Source organism: Rhea pennata, chromosome 12, assembly GCF_028389875.1.
Source record: "Rhea pennata isolate bPtePen1 chromosome 12, bPtePen1.pri, whole genome shotgun sequence".
In the NCBI taxonomy this organism is placed as follows: domain Eukaryota; kingdom Metazoa; phylum Chordata; class Aves; order Rheiformes; family Rheidae; genus Rhea; species Rhea pennata.
The window spans coordinates 23,272,501-23,287,396 of NC_084674.1; the positions used below are offsets into that span (position 1 = coordinate 23,272,501).

The following is a 14,896-nucleotide window of genomic DNA, read 5'->3' on the forward strand; positions in this document are numbered from 1 at the left end:
AAGTACCAGCTCTACTGCTTGAACACGTAGGTAGGTTTATAGCAGCTGCTCTTCGCTTCCACTTCGCCACCTCCTTTGAACATCCATGCGCAGCCTTACTGCCTTGCTCGAGAGGAAGTAAAGTCTCTAGCAGAATTCAGCACTGTAGTCAGCCTCATGTAAGTTTTTACCACTGTTACCATTCTGCTAAGCTACAACAAGATTTTTTACACCAATCTGTTATGCCACTGCTGTTTAGAGTTTCTCCTAAGCCTTCAACAAAAATCTTTGGAAGGGAAAATGGGTGTATCTAAAGAGCATGAACTTATTGCTTTTGCAGCTGTGATAGTTGTTGGTCCTCCACAACACAATACTGTCACAGATTTTTTTTTTTCTTGCATCTTTGGTTTGCACATTCTTTTAACCAAGCTACTTTTTCTTGCTTTGTAGATCCAAATTGGAAACATCAAATTTGGGTCCTTTGTAAGTTCAAAATCATATATAAATACTTAAACAATGCTGACCTGATTTTCCTACACGCTGCTCATTTTTATCATTGTTAAAATGCCTCAGGCCAACCCAAAACCATCACAAAGATGAAATGCAGAGGAAAGAGGGTCTGCATGTTTAAAGAAGCGGTTAAAAAGTATTTTTGAGCTTTCTTTTTGTACGCTGTCTGCCTAAACCATGCAGCTGCCACGAATGAGGCAGGCAGCATACAGCCAGAAAAGCTTTCTCACAAGGAGAAGCTGGAAAACTCTGTGCAAGACTGAAAATCTAACGGAGGCTGAAACACATACATGACATTTCGATGGAGACTTTTGCTGGACCAACAAGAGAAAATGTTTATACAAAAAAAAAAAAAAAATCAATTTCCCCGTCTTTCTGAGCTTGCCCTGTTATTGTTGAAGACTTATGTCTGAAAAAGCCTTTTTTTCTCACAATCCAGATTTTCCTTTTTCTTAATCCTGAAGTCATGTTATAATCTTACTAAGAGGATATAGTACCACAGCTCTACTTATAAGCTCATTACACAAAAGCATGAAGGTTTACTTTTGTAATTCTTTTTAGTAGAATACATGTAAAATATTTTAAAAGTGAGACAGAAACTAAAATCTCCATGCATGTATTTCTTCTGAGCTTATTTGAATTTATATTTTATATGAATTTTTTTTAAATTTTAAAAGGTGCTTTTTCACTCATTGCGCCTCACTTCTTGCATTGTTTTTTCCATTTCCCTAACTTAATGTATTTCTTCTCCTCAATCTCTTTTACAGTTTTGTTTATCTTCCTATTTTCTCTGAATCTTTATTTTTTTTTCCTCCTTCTCTAGCACTAAGTCTTAAAATTCCTCCCTCTTAATGAGGTGTATCTGAATGCCCTTCCTTATCGAAATTCAGTTGTTGCTGTTTGCCCAGCTGAACAGAGTCTATGCTGCATTTCTTTCCCCCATCCGTTTGACATTGGAGTCCGATACAGTATTGCAAATTGTAAATTCACTGTGGGACCAGTTGACTTGAAAAGGTGATGGATGACTCGAGAAGAATTTCTTATTTAAACTGGTAATATATTTGGTATTTAGACAAGCAAAATGTTAAGAAAACACAATAAAAATGAATTAATGGCAAGTGTCTTCAGGCCAGCATTTCAGACTTGGGAGAATATTCTTCTTTGTGTTCAGGAAACGTGAAGAACGGTGTTGGATACAAAACTAGCTTTAAGCCATCTTTATATCTTACATTTGGGGACAACTTTGTTCCGGCTTAATTTGCAGGCACAAGCCATCAGAGGCCGAGCTCTATTTTAACCTGCGCTGCAGAGGCTGGTACAGCAACTGGAAAGGGAGCAGAGAGTTAGAGGCGTTCTGTAGCCTCAGCCGTGACGTACAGCATTTGGCATCGCATTTGTGCTACGGGTTCTCTTCTTGTTTTAATGAGAACGTTATTTGCAGTGAGATAAGTGTTCTCTAATGCTTAGCATAAGAAAAGAAGGTGAAGGCAACTGTTCTTCCCCCCTCGTGAGTAGGCACAGAACAGCACAATTACTGTAAGCTTTTTCGCTTAGTCCCTTGGTCCTTAGTCCAAGTCTCCTTGCAGAGTTTGTCTTTAGGAGCACAGACATAGTCAATTTGCCATACCATTCAGTTCCTGAAGGTCGCCTTAGTGCTTAGGCACCGCGAGTACTGTGTGAACGTCTCATCTCCCCTCTCGGAAAGGATAGAGTAGTTACAGGAGTTGTGGAGTAGAGCATCTAAAATAATCAAGGAGAGTAGAGTAGCTGCATCATGAGAGGAGACTAAAAACATTGGAAGCTTCACTTTGAAGAGAGAAGGGTGGTGGCAGCTATGGCTGAGATTTAAAAAATTGTGGTAGAGAGTAAACCGCTGTTCACTGAATGAAAGTGTACCAGAACTGGGGGCACTCAGTGAAACTAGTTGGGGTTCACATTAAAACAGATAGAAGAAAGTGCTTCTCTAGCAAGTAGGTAGGAAACCTGGAATTTACTGTGGAGATGGGCGGAATTAGGTTCAAAAGAGATTCGACTAATTTATGAACAGAGGTCCAAAAACAGAGGAATAGGAATAGACTGAGGAGGACTCCCGGAGGAGTCTGAGGTGACCGGACCGCAGAAAGCAAGCGCAGCTCACGTACCCTGCCGGAGTCTTACCCCCTGCTACCACTGTGGGAGACGCGGTATTGGGCTAGACACACCACCAGTCTGGCCAAATAGAACCTTTTTCTTTAATGTTCATATGTTGTTATGATGAGCTGAGACAGCTGATAACCTCCTGTAGTGCAGGGAGGAATGCTGAGATAGGTAGAACTGAGATTTGGAGTGGGATGGTCCCCATCTGATGGCAGCTGATAACCTAGGAGCGAAATACAGCCTGGTCAAGCGCTTTAAGTGAATCCTTTTGGATAGCGTTCTGGGAGGAAGTAATTTTAGTGGTGTTCTCCATTTTCCTTTTTTTTTTTTTTTTGTTTGTTCATCATGCTTAATGTATTCCTAGTTGTCCATGCTGCATTTACTTTTATGATGATCAGCACCTTGGTGGGATTTGCGAGTAGGTTTGCCATAGCAGGCTGTAGGTTATCTCATTATTCTTGACAGTGCACAGGTTTGCAATACTGACGCTGTAGAAAATGGCCAACTACTACTTTTTCCAGATAGCCTGTAATTCCCTTTGCTGCACTATTTTCCAGTTCCAAACCACAGCAGCCAAAAAAAAACCTGATTTTTTTTATCCCTGATTTTGCCATCTATGTACTCGTAGGAGGGAACCAAAAATGAGAGGGGAAAGTGCAAACACTGGAGAGTTTTACAAAGAAACTTAAGACTTCTTAAGACTTCTATGTCTTTAGGAGCTTCCTGTCTGTAAAGAAATGAATGTAAATTAAGAAAGTCAATTGGACAGAAGATTAATTCAGTCATAAGCAATTGCTTTTCAGGAGAAATAAGACTCGCTGTTGCTGCTCTTGCTGTTGAGTTAAAGATTGCTTATCTTCACAGGGAATCTTTGAATTTTGCATTTGTGCTTTAAATAAACTGGGCAGTGATTGATTTTAAAAGGCAAATAGGATTGATCACCACACACTTTTCTTTTTCAAATACTGGTGAAGTTGGTATTGCAGCTGTACATGTGCTAGTGTAAAGTACTTTGTAACAGTTAGTTACAGTGTATCCCTTCGATACACAGGAGCAAGCTGTAGCGCTGAAGGCACCTTCTTCTCTGTGTGGTTCCATTCCAGCTTAGCGAGCTGGGCAGGTTGTACAGCTTTTAATACAGCAGTGTGGATAAAGCTGTACAACTTTATCATTAAGATAGGTAAGAATCATAATTCAGATGGGAAAGAACCTCTCTAGTCCAAACGCCTGCTCAAAGCATGGCCAGCTGTGAGACCAGACCAAGTTGTTCAGGGATTTATCCAGTCATGTCCTGAAAACCTCCAGGACGGAGCCTGCACAACCTCTCTGGGCACCTGTTAAAGTACTTGACTGTCCTTGTGATGAAAAAACTTTTCATTTTATCCAGTCTGAACCTCTTACGTTTCCATTTATGCCTCTTGCCTCTCATCTGGCCATGCACCAATGGAGATCCTGGCTCCAGCTTATCGATAACCTGCTTGTAGGTCCTGGAAAGCTGCTCCTAGGTTCCCCTCTTCAGCTTCTCTTCTGCAGGCTGAAGAAGCCCAGTTCCCTCATCCTCTCTTCATACAGCATGTACTCCAGCAGCTGGCCACCCACTAGACTCTCTCCAATCAATCAATGTCTGCCTTGGGTTAGGGAGCCCAAAACTGGGCTCCGTATTCTAGATACAGTCTAACAACTGCTGAGTAATGTATTTTCCTGTTTGAAAGCAGGAATATATAAACAAAATATTAGTTAAATATTACTAAGGTATATCATGTAAAATGATATATCATTTACAAAATACACTTCTGAAGACATCTTACTACTTGAGAAAATTTTCTCTAATGAATAAATACTTTGTGTCTTTGCATAATAATTTGGGAAATTCACTAAGCATTTGTAATGTAGGATAGTTTTCATAGGAACAAAATTTTGGACAGAAATTGAAATAAGGAAAAGAAAGACCAAAAGTAGTAACAGACATGTAAAATATCATGTAGTAATGTAGCTCAGTAACTGTTACCTATGTATACAGAAGAGTTTTTAATTTTCCAAAAGGCTAAAGGTTGGAAAACAATTCATCCTCCAATTGCAAAATCTGTATGATACCTACATTTTGGTCCCTACTACTACCTTAGTATCTAAGGTTTTTCATCTTTGCATATGTAAAAGTGCATATCTAACCCCTCTCAGTCCTGAAACATGAGAACTTAATAAACTTAAGATCTACTTACGTCTTCTGAGGGGCCTGATTATATCAGTAGACCCAGAACACCTAACAACTGGTGATGCTGAATCCAGTGCTAAATGTAACAGCCATAGTCACGTTTATTAAAAACACATCTCATAAGAGAAGCAAACGTGTGGCTCACCTTTCAGGTAATAGCCTACTAATTAGGTCATTTCAGCCTGATGAGGGCAGCTTTAATTTTTGACCCTGATCTCTGGATATCCCCCACCCTCCCCTTCTAATGTCTGCCTCGTATACAATGTATAGATAGAGCTATGAGTAGATTGCACTTAGGGCTCCTTCCTCCCAGTGAATTCCTTACTTGCTAAATTACAAAATCAAGTTTCCTTGATTATTTTTCTACTGGCACTGTAATTCTTGCATTCTTGGCTTTGGTTCCTGAATGGAGATTTTAAATGTGCACTTGTGACTCAGATGCCCAAGGTCCGGAAAAAAGCAAGCATTCAGGTACCCTCCTGTTTCCTGGCTTTCTTGTTCATAGGATGATTTTTTTTGTGAATTGTCACTAAGAGGTGTCTGTTTCTTCATGATGGGAAAGGAAACTGAAACATCTTTTTTGCTCCTCCCAATCACCCAGTGTCCGTATCTTGCCATCAGAATAATGTTTATATTGATATTGTGACAGACAGACAGACACAATACTTTGGAGAGTGTTTTTTTTGTTTTGTTTTGTTTTTTTTTTTTATGGTTCTCAACTTTAAAAGATTTAAATACAAGGATGAAGGACATGGAGGAGAGCAGTGAGATAACGCCAATGTTGACTCTTCATTACACAGTTACATAGTCTGCATATTGCAAATCCCTGAGCTTCAACAGAATAGCATCGTGATGCCATAGATCTCGTGTTCCATTCTTTATGTTCCTATCTTCTTGTTGGCTTTATAATTCTTATTACCATGTATTTTGAAATTAATGTATACAAATTTCAGGGAACAGTCCTGAAGGAAAGTTCAGAATGGATGAGGAAATTGGAAAGCTAGCCGTTAAAATAAAGAACAGAAGGAAGCTCTCCTGCAGTGGATACAATGACGTGTAATTGGTCTGAAATTAAGGCTCTGAAGTGTCTCAGGGTTGGTAATGGGAAATGTTAGGAGTTGCTGAATCTAGTATGGAGGTGAGACTACTGTAGCTCCGTGGCCCTAGGCCCAGCTGCTAGCAAGGCTGAGGTCCTGGTAGGCATGTGTATGCACAGTGCACGCACCGACACACGTATGACTGGCCACACAGATCAGCACAGACCGTAAGCACTGCCCTCGCGCAGCCATGCTCAGCCCCAGCGCTCTCCTCCTCTTCCCCTCTCTCACTGATCAGGCTAAAAGCCTGTTGGGGGAAATGATGTATATACTATGGGTCACACACCCATGGGTTACACACACACATCGCCCTGGTTCACTCCAGGAAACGCTCGGTTTGCACAACAGCTGACTGGTCTCATTTGTGGCCTGACACAGGCACTCACACCACATGAGTGTGCTCCGCTTTCTCGTGCTCCTGCCGACGCAGGTTTATCGCTCCCTATGACCCATGGCCCCTTCTCCAGGCACTGGCACTTAGACCTCCATGTCCTCTGCTCTCTCCAGTTGCTGGTCCTGCAGATACACAGGGACCGATGATCTGTGGTTCCCCATCCCGGCTGCTGGAGGTGAGGCCTCTATTAACACAGGCACGTGCATACAGCATAGAGATCCCGCTTGTTCAGGAGAATGGTTAGAAAGGGAGTTTAATAAGAAGATACGGCAGACTGCAGTGATCAAGTGCAGGGCATGGCCAGGCAAGCGTACTGACCAGCTGCCTATTAGCATGTGACTGGCCCTCTTTAACCCCTTATCCCGCTATTTTCCCATGCTTGTTCCTCCCCAAACTGCTCTGATTCCTCCCTTTTACTTCCTTGGGTTCTTCCTCTAAATATCCTGTAACAAGTCTCATATAATGGCAAAATGCTGTTGCCCAGCATCCCATGATGAGTCCCATACCCCTGTTGGCAGTGACCCCCTCACCCCAGTCCATGATGTGACCTAGCAAGCCTCTCTGGTTCGCTTGTCTTGATGGGTCTCACCTGGACATGAGGCTGACCATGCTCTTCTGATAGACCTGGGAGGAACAGAGTCAGAGTGCTCTGTCTTCTCTAATTAGCCTATTGGGGTACCTCTGTTTGCCGTATTTCCTCTGTTCCTCTGAGTTCACGGAGATGAGCTTTTTGACAGCATAACCTAACAGGAAAGGTAAGAGTTAGTAGGAACTGTTTAGAATGACTTTGCTCATAGGCACTGAATTAAGAGCTGGACTTGGCGAGATGTGTGTGCAGGTGGTGTGAATTTGATTGAGGACAGTACAGACAGTTATCCTGCATGAATATTGTTTAGAAAAAGATTATAAATCCACATGCCAAATCATCGTGTAGCACTGAAATTGATTTTAACAGCTGAATTTTTCCTGGTGTAAAAATACTGAGTGTAAATATAAGAAGTCTGTTGACAGGTAATTATATTGTAATTTCTATCCTAGAAAGGTGTTGAGGATGTACAGAAGCAATGTAATTGAAAATAAAATATAACAGCATTTGGTGATACTTATTAAAATTACATGTAGATGAATTAAACAACTGTGGAGCTCCTTCAGTTCCCACAGCAAGAGCATGAAAAATGTACAGAAGCATAGTTTTGGGCTGTATCCTACAATTTTGTGGAGGTTGTATGGTGTTTCAAGGAATTCTGTAAAATGTATAAGTAAGAAAAATCCTGTTGCAAGTGCAACAATTTACTATTTACAACAATTAATTAAAACTAGTTTAACAACAGTGAATTTCAACTTAAATTAATTTTCTGTGTTTGTGCATGGAATTCAACCAAAAATGTCTAGATCTTTCCTCATTCCATCATAATATGAAGACTAAAACAGTTGCTTCAATGATGGAAGGATCATTACAGGTCCCTAAAATGGAGAAAATTATTAGAGAATATTTTGTTTCCTTCCACCTTTAAAAACAAGAGCAGTGTGCTATTTCTCTCACTCATCGGAAACCTATCACCTTTCATGTTATTACTGTAATAAAGCTGACTTTCTCATCAAAAGGTGGTTCAGGAGAAAGCTTTTAACTTGAATTAATGTTCTTTTATTTTAGGTGTAACAACGAAAATGAATGGTATCAGATCCATGAAAATATTATTCGCAAATCCAGCACCAAATACACAGCACCCAGCTCAAACTATGGTAAATATTTACTTGTACGTTTTTGTCATAACAACAGCAAAAGACTTGCATTAGCAAATTGCTAATTAATTATAGCAGAGATGCTCCATGAAATGCGAAGTTGCACGTAGCTGAATTTCTTTATTTACTTGTGATGATTTAAATGTTCTTTAGCTACAATTCATTCATGCTAACCTTATAGGTAAAAATCGGTATCACCTCTGCAAATTTAACCAAGGATTAAAAAACCAAATTGACATCTTTCTTGGATGCGGTTGGCAGTAATTAATACCTGTAATGCTGTTTTACCTCAAGAGAGCTGCGCGGTGGAGAGAACTGGTGGCCTCCTACAGTAGTAGGTTGCTCTGTGAGTCTTCGTTATTGGCTGCTACGTTTGCTGGGTACGTCTGTGCTTCTGAAAACCACTGGCCCGCAGGAGGATACGACGCGGGCAGCTATCAGCATGACTGATTACTTAGTGACACTGTTGCCACTGACTGTGGCCAGGCTTGGTTGTGCAGGAATTGAAGGATGTCGATTGAAGAATATAAATCTTATTCCTCAGAATTTTTGTTTTCCATTTTATCCTATATTCCCTTGAAAATTCCAGGAGTAACGCACACTGAAGGCTTGCCAGTAGAAGCAAAAATAGACATTACATTTGAGATACTTCTCTGACTGTCCAAAAAATAAGTAATGTTTTCATACCTACAAATTAATCACGCTCTGTGATAGTTTCAGTACAAGATGTTTCTTTGTGTAATTGAGAATTACTGTGTCTTGGCAGCATTTTTGCTACCTTTCCAATCCATTTTTGTTTTCCTAGTTAATGATAGATAAATTTGGAAAGTAAATTGCCTTTTTTCTTGTCCTGATAACTATCTCAGTTAATGACTTCTGTAGTTAGCTTCCCAAATGGTACTAGCTGTTCAGATACAGTTCTGCTTAGTTACAGGTAGTTATGCTTTGATTACTAAGTGACTATATGATTCAGAAAGGCCTACTGAGGTCTGAATACTTGTGTTTTCTTAATTTTATTTGTTTGCAGGTACTCTAGTGGCATATGCAGTCCATGCTCCCAGAGAAGGTATTAAAGAGCAACAGTAGGCAAAAAAATTAGTTTTCAAGGGAAGAATTCTATTATATGCAAAGCTCATCTCTTCTTCCCTGCTGTTCCTTGTATTGCACTTACGGTTACCCACCCCCTTCTCCTTAAGGCATTATCCTGAATTGTTTATAACTTGGAAAACTTGGACTACTTGTACTTATATTTCCTATGCCAGTTGTCTGCCTATCGTGTGGTTTTTTTTTTTTTTTTTTTTTTTTTTTTCCAAGTGGGGACACTGAAGAGCAGGAAGAAAGGGAAATAGATAATTTTTTACCTTTGTCATCTTCATTTTAAAATATTTTTCAAACATTTCATTAAGATCTAGTGCATCTCTGGAATAGGGACTTGAAACTTAGCACGGTTTGTTGTCCTGGTGTGATGGACAGTGTTGCAGGCGGTTGTGATTTTAGCATAAGTAATGCAGTTGGGCCTCTCAGAACCGACTTGTCCAGTGCAGAAATGCTCCTGCAAATGTGATTTCTCCCTGAAAGAAAGTTTTTCTGTAGGCAGCAGGAACAGTCAAGAACTTTTTCTAACAAATTTGTCTCCTACGTTCTCTCACAGCCTTCTGCAATGCACAGGTGTGTGCATGCACGCTCACAGTGTTCAAGGGGTTTGGATTTTTTCTTCCATGCTCCTAAAGCCCCTGTGTTCCCTGCGGTGCTCTGCAGCACTCTCCTACCTACTTAGCTGAACAGCTGCAAAACAGCATTTTGGCAGCTTCTGCATTCGTACATGCTGATCAGCCAGCTGGCTGGTTGGCCTACCTTTGCCTTCGTATTGAAGCTTTATGATCGTCTTTTCATCTCAGCTCTGGTGTTGATAAAACTTGTAGGAGCATCGTGTTTTCTAGACATCTAATTGTCAAATTTGGCTGACACGGAACAACAGTTATTTCGAGGAAGAGAAACTGGATACATGCTATCATTAGTTTCATTTCACTAAAAACCAACATAACAAAAAGGTAACAACTTACTGTTCGCAGACCCAATAAATTGCTCTTAGGGTTAGCAGAACTTCAGCTGGCTAATGAGCAGTTGGGTCTCTTGAAACATTTTGAGGTACTGAAAGGAAACAAGTGGAACAGATAAACTGTGATTATTTAATGGTACTAGATGGGAGTAAAGGCACTTTGGAGAAATACCACAGCGTTCTGTGATGTGGTAGTAGTTCAGTTATGTGTGTTGTAACCTGCTATATACAAGGATTAGAAACAGTGCAAAGTACTGCACTGTAACTTAAGACATAGCTGCAAAATTAAGTGTTCTGATACAAATTTGCAGACTTAATGTTATGCTCCTAATTGATCCTTCCAAGTCCCTTAAAGCAGGTATTTCTTCCATTTCACATTCAAATGTCTGTTACTCCAAGGGAAAAAAGAACTTTGTGTGTGTGTATATATATATATATGTATGTTTCTATATTTATATTTGTATTAAATTAACCATGAAGCAAAGCAGTATTTTGCCTGCATGCCTGGCATACACTGACAGCTAATTCTTAGGTCCAAGAAAATGAATTCTTTTTTATTTTTTTTACCCGCAGGACTTATAATATCTCTCCAGCTTCTTCGTGGTGACATGGAGCAAATTCGAAGGGAAAATCCTATGATCTTTAACCGCGGGGTTTCTGTTGCCAGGAAGCTGGGATTTCCCGATGTGATAATGCCAGGTACATGTAACGGCTACAATCCAAAAATGCTGGTCAGGTTTTTCATGTGCTGGCCTAGACAAGTTTAACTGGGCTGGGTCCTTTTGCAAAGAAGATTGATATTCTTAGGAGTTGCCTGACTTGTCAGCAAATGCCAATTCCTGATTCAGGGACAATGAAAAATGTTTTTGTTGAAACCAAACTTTATAGTAATAGAAGGTGTTAAATTTGCTGATCTTGAAGGTTTCCTTTTCTTTTCTTTGCAATTATATATCCTTTATGTACATTAAGCGTAGAGGATTTTTCTCTTAGAACATAAGAGAGTATGAAATTTCTTCTTCCCGATAATCTAAAGCCTGGAAAAAAAGTTTCCACCTTGCCACACTCATTTTTGGAGTTAGTATGATCCTTTTGCGTTGGTTGACGTTGGCTGCAGAAAAGGCTGCAAGCTTGGTCTGGTTTTCCTGCTGCCCTTACAAAGCACCTAGCTGCTGCAGTAGCTGTCTTGACTGAAGCATTGCTGTACTCTGTTTGCTCCTCACTTCCGGAGCAGTGGCTTGTTTTGGCACAAATTGAGGTAGCCCCAGCATAGCCATGGCTTGATTTAGGGAAAAAACTGGAATCTAGCCAGTCATGCGATCAATAGATATAAAAACTGGCATTTTACAGTCTGATTTTTACAGTGTAGTAAGAAAGGGGCTTACTAAGTATTTTGCATGTATAGCATTTCAAATACCACCTCACTGCTATGCGTTATGACCAAGAACAAGGATGACTTTGCAGACATGGGAAATCTTATGAAAGCATAATGGGAGAGGTATTAGATTTTATTACTGGAAAAAAATCAGTAACATATCAGTATGAAAAGTTGTAGCCTCGTTGTCAAGGTTCTTCAGAAAATATAATACAAATAGGGACTAGGTGATAAGAATTTTTATACAGTATCATACAAAGCTTAGAATAATATGCAATTCATTTATTAATGCACTTGAAAGTAGTCATATTACAGGAGCAGATGGTTGTAACTTGTAAGTGGGAATGACTTACCTAGAGATGGCAGATGTGGCTCCTACGCCCATAGCTGTCTGACCTATATCTCTGTTGGTGGTTCCTGTCACCTGCAGAAGGCACATTTTATCTGTTTGCAGAAGAACGGCTAAGCCACTGCAGTTTATAGCCCAACGTATTGAAGTAACCTGAAATCAGTGCTAGTATAAAGCCAGTTGTGAATTTTAGCACTGAGGAAATGCAAAGCGGTTTCTGTCATAACCCAGGGCAGTCAAGTAGAGAAAAGATTAAATATTGCATGTTGATATGCAGACAGCTCTTGCATGAGGATATGCTGAAATTGAGATTACAGATAGATTTTTGACAACACAACATCAAAAGCTGCATTTAGACACCTGAACTGATTCTCCTTCAAGAATTGCCTTTTTCTGCACTCCTGCATGTGTAGAGTTGTCCCTCAGACCTTAATGTCCTTCAGACCGCTAAATGTTCACAAGCTTAAAGTATGGTTTCTGGGCCTCAGCGTTCCCCGTCATTGTTTTCTTTTTCCTTTTCTGGGCCCAGACTTTTTCTGCAAGCTGGCTTAGTAGACCTGTCTTCCATACACTTCTGCTATTTCTAGCAATTTCCTTGCCAAGGGGTTGAACAAACAGGTTAGCTGTTTCCATGCATAAATCAAATATTGCATGTTGATATGCAGTCAGCAAGGGTGCTCCTACCCTAACCTTACCAATTCTCCTATTCAGTGCAGCAGATTCAAATTTACAAACTCCTTTACTCTTAATAAAGAAATCTAGAGATTGCCTCGATGCAAAAGACGTCTGCCTAGGTTAAATCACAGGTACAGGATTGTGATCTTCCTGATACTCAACCCAAAGACGTTGGACATTTAACTAAATTGAAACCAGATTCCACAGCATACTTTGGCAGCATTCTCATCATAAAGCTCACTGTACATGTTCAGTAGGTATCCTGACATGTTGATATAGCTCAGGTCAGGCCATCAATTTTTCCAATTAGATGCCTCAAAAGACCTGCCATAAAGTCACTGTTGCTTGCTAATCTCTTTTCTGTGGGAGCCACAATTCTTGTTGGAGAACATAGACATTGTAAGATAACGATCTACTTGGAACGGAGTGCGTATATGTAGATCTACTCAAAACATGGACTAGTACAAACAAGTTTGTCAAAGGACAAGCATTATATTAAATGATTACTGCCTGTCTAGAAGTGCTGAACACTCCGAACTTTACTGAATTCAAAGAGATTCAAATGCAGGAGATCTGCATGTCTGGAGATTAGGTGCTATTTGTATTGGCAAAAAAAATGGCTCAGATTTGTGGAGAAAGGCTTGGATATGTCTTTGAATATCAAGTAAGAAAGCAAAGGCAGCCACAGAAGAGTCAACAGAATGTCACTGTCAGCTAAAGAGTAATTAAAAATTAAAAAAAAAACACTTTCATTACTCTTCGTATTCTAAACCTGAAAAATAGGAAATTAAAACATAAAACACCTGCGCTGATGTGTGCTTATTCCAATTACTTGTGCAGTTTTTGGAAATGAAAATATGTTTGACATTATTCAAACTAACAGCAGGTATTTGCCCATTGTTTTTTTTTTTTTTTTAAGCAATAGATCAAACTGTTTTCTGAGTTTATTAGAAGTCCAGGATTAAAACACTGTGGGTAGAATAAGTTACATTTTGACTGGATTAGCAAAGCTTTCCAAACAAGCAATGCCCATCAATTTACTTTGTGCCTATGTTTTTACAGCTGGAATCAGACGTTCTTTCTTAGATTTATTAATATTGTTGTAGATTTAGATTTACAGCAAAAAAAGTCACATGCTTTTAGCAGTTCTCAACCACATCTACTTCTTTAATTGTCTTTGTCAAACTACCTTCTCCTTGCTTTGCTGCAGAACTGTTTCTTTCTTGTTAAAGACAGGATTTCTCCTCTCTGAAGAGAGTAGAAAGCTGGTAACTTGTGTTTTGCAAGCAGATGCAGATTTTTCAAGGTGCTATGATTCAAAAACGATTTTGCTGAATTAATTAATAAAGGTGATGTCACCTTGTATTGTTAATATTCAGTGATCAATCTGCTGAACCAAGAAATTTATGTTTTTAAAAATAAATAGCTTTAGCTTTTCAAATGAGGCTTCTTAGTTGACATTTTAATTCTTTTTTTTTTAATAGGAATTCCTTTCACCCTTAGACTTCTTAACCATCAAAGTTTTGTAGCTATATGTTTTCTCACACAGTTCTCCTGTCCTATTTGCCTAATAGTGGCACTAGTTCCTTTATGAAGCTCTCTTCATAGAGGTATGTTCAAGGTATGAGCAACTTGAGTGATGGCTAGTTGTTACCAAGAAATGAAGCGAAGCCAGTCTTCATGTGCTTACATCTCACATGGTTATACAGAGCAGCGTTAATAGCCTTTAAAATAACTGTGCCCATCTTCCTTTCTAAACGTAAAATGTTCTTCGTTTCCTATTGTGTTGTGATCCGAGGAGAGCATCGTAAAGAACACGACGCTCTTCTGTGTGCAGAGCGAGAGATTCAGCCAAAGCTGCCTCGAGAAGAGGTGGTGGATTGTTCTTTTGCTCTGGTTTGTTTTTATTTTCTTCCTTTCCTAAATTGCTATTGAGTTCAAAAAAGTCCATCCGATCCCGACAATTTGACCTTTCCCTAGAGATAAAAGCAATGAGGCATGTGCAGTTTGCCTTCTGGATTGCAGCTGTCTGTACAGAACTTGCTGAGCAGAAATGTCTTGCGTAGGCATGGCGTTTGTCACTTCCCCAAAGGACATCCCTCCCCTTCCCCGTGTGCTGAGAAGTATTCTGCCTTTTACTTTGATCCTCTGATGAAATGTGCATGCTTCATCTTCTACTCGTGAGTGATGATTCCTTCTCTTTCCCCCCCCCTCTCTCCTTGTCTTAATTTCCTGGTTCCTCTCTCTTGCCTTTCCTTTTACTCACTCCCCTTTCTTTCTAACGCAGAGATGAAGATAGTTGGGTGTAAGTTTCTGCTTTTCTGTGTAATGTCTGCTTATTGCTTGCTTTTTTTTTCCCCCCCATCTTCA

At 39.7% G+C, this 14,896-nt stretch overlaps 1 protein-coding gene across 1 annotated transcript in view; it reads left to right on the forward strand.

Annotated features, from left to right (window-relative positions):
- DOCK3 (dedicator of cytokinesis 3) overlaps window positions 1-14,896 on the forward strand; it is a 203,793-nt gene that overhangs the window by 107,507 nt on the left and 81,390 nt on the right. The window contains exons 13-14 of the mRNA XM_062585966.1: window positions 7,983-8,071; window positions 10,704-10,829. Coding sequence (XP_062441950.1) covers window positions 7,983-8,071; window positions 10,704-10,829 — 215 coding nt within the window. The remainder of the gene's footprint in view (window positions 1-7,982; window positions 8,072-10,703; window positions 10,830-14,896) is intronic.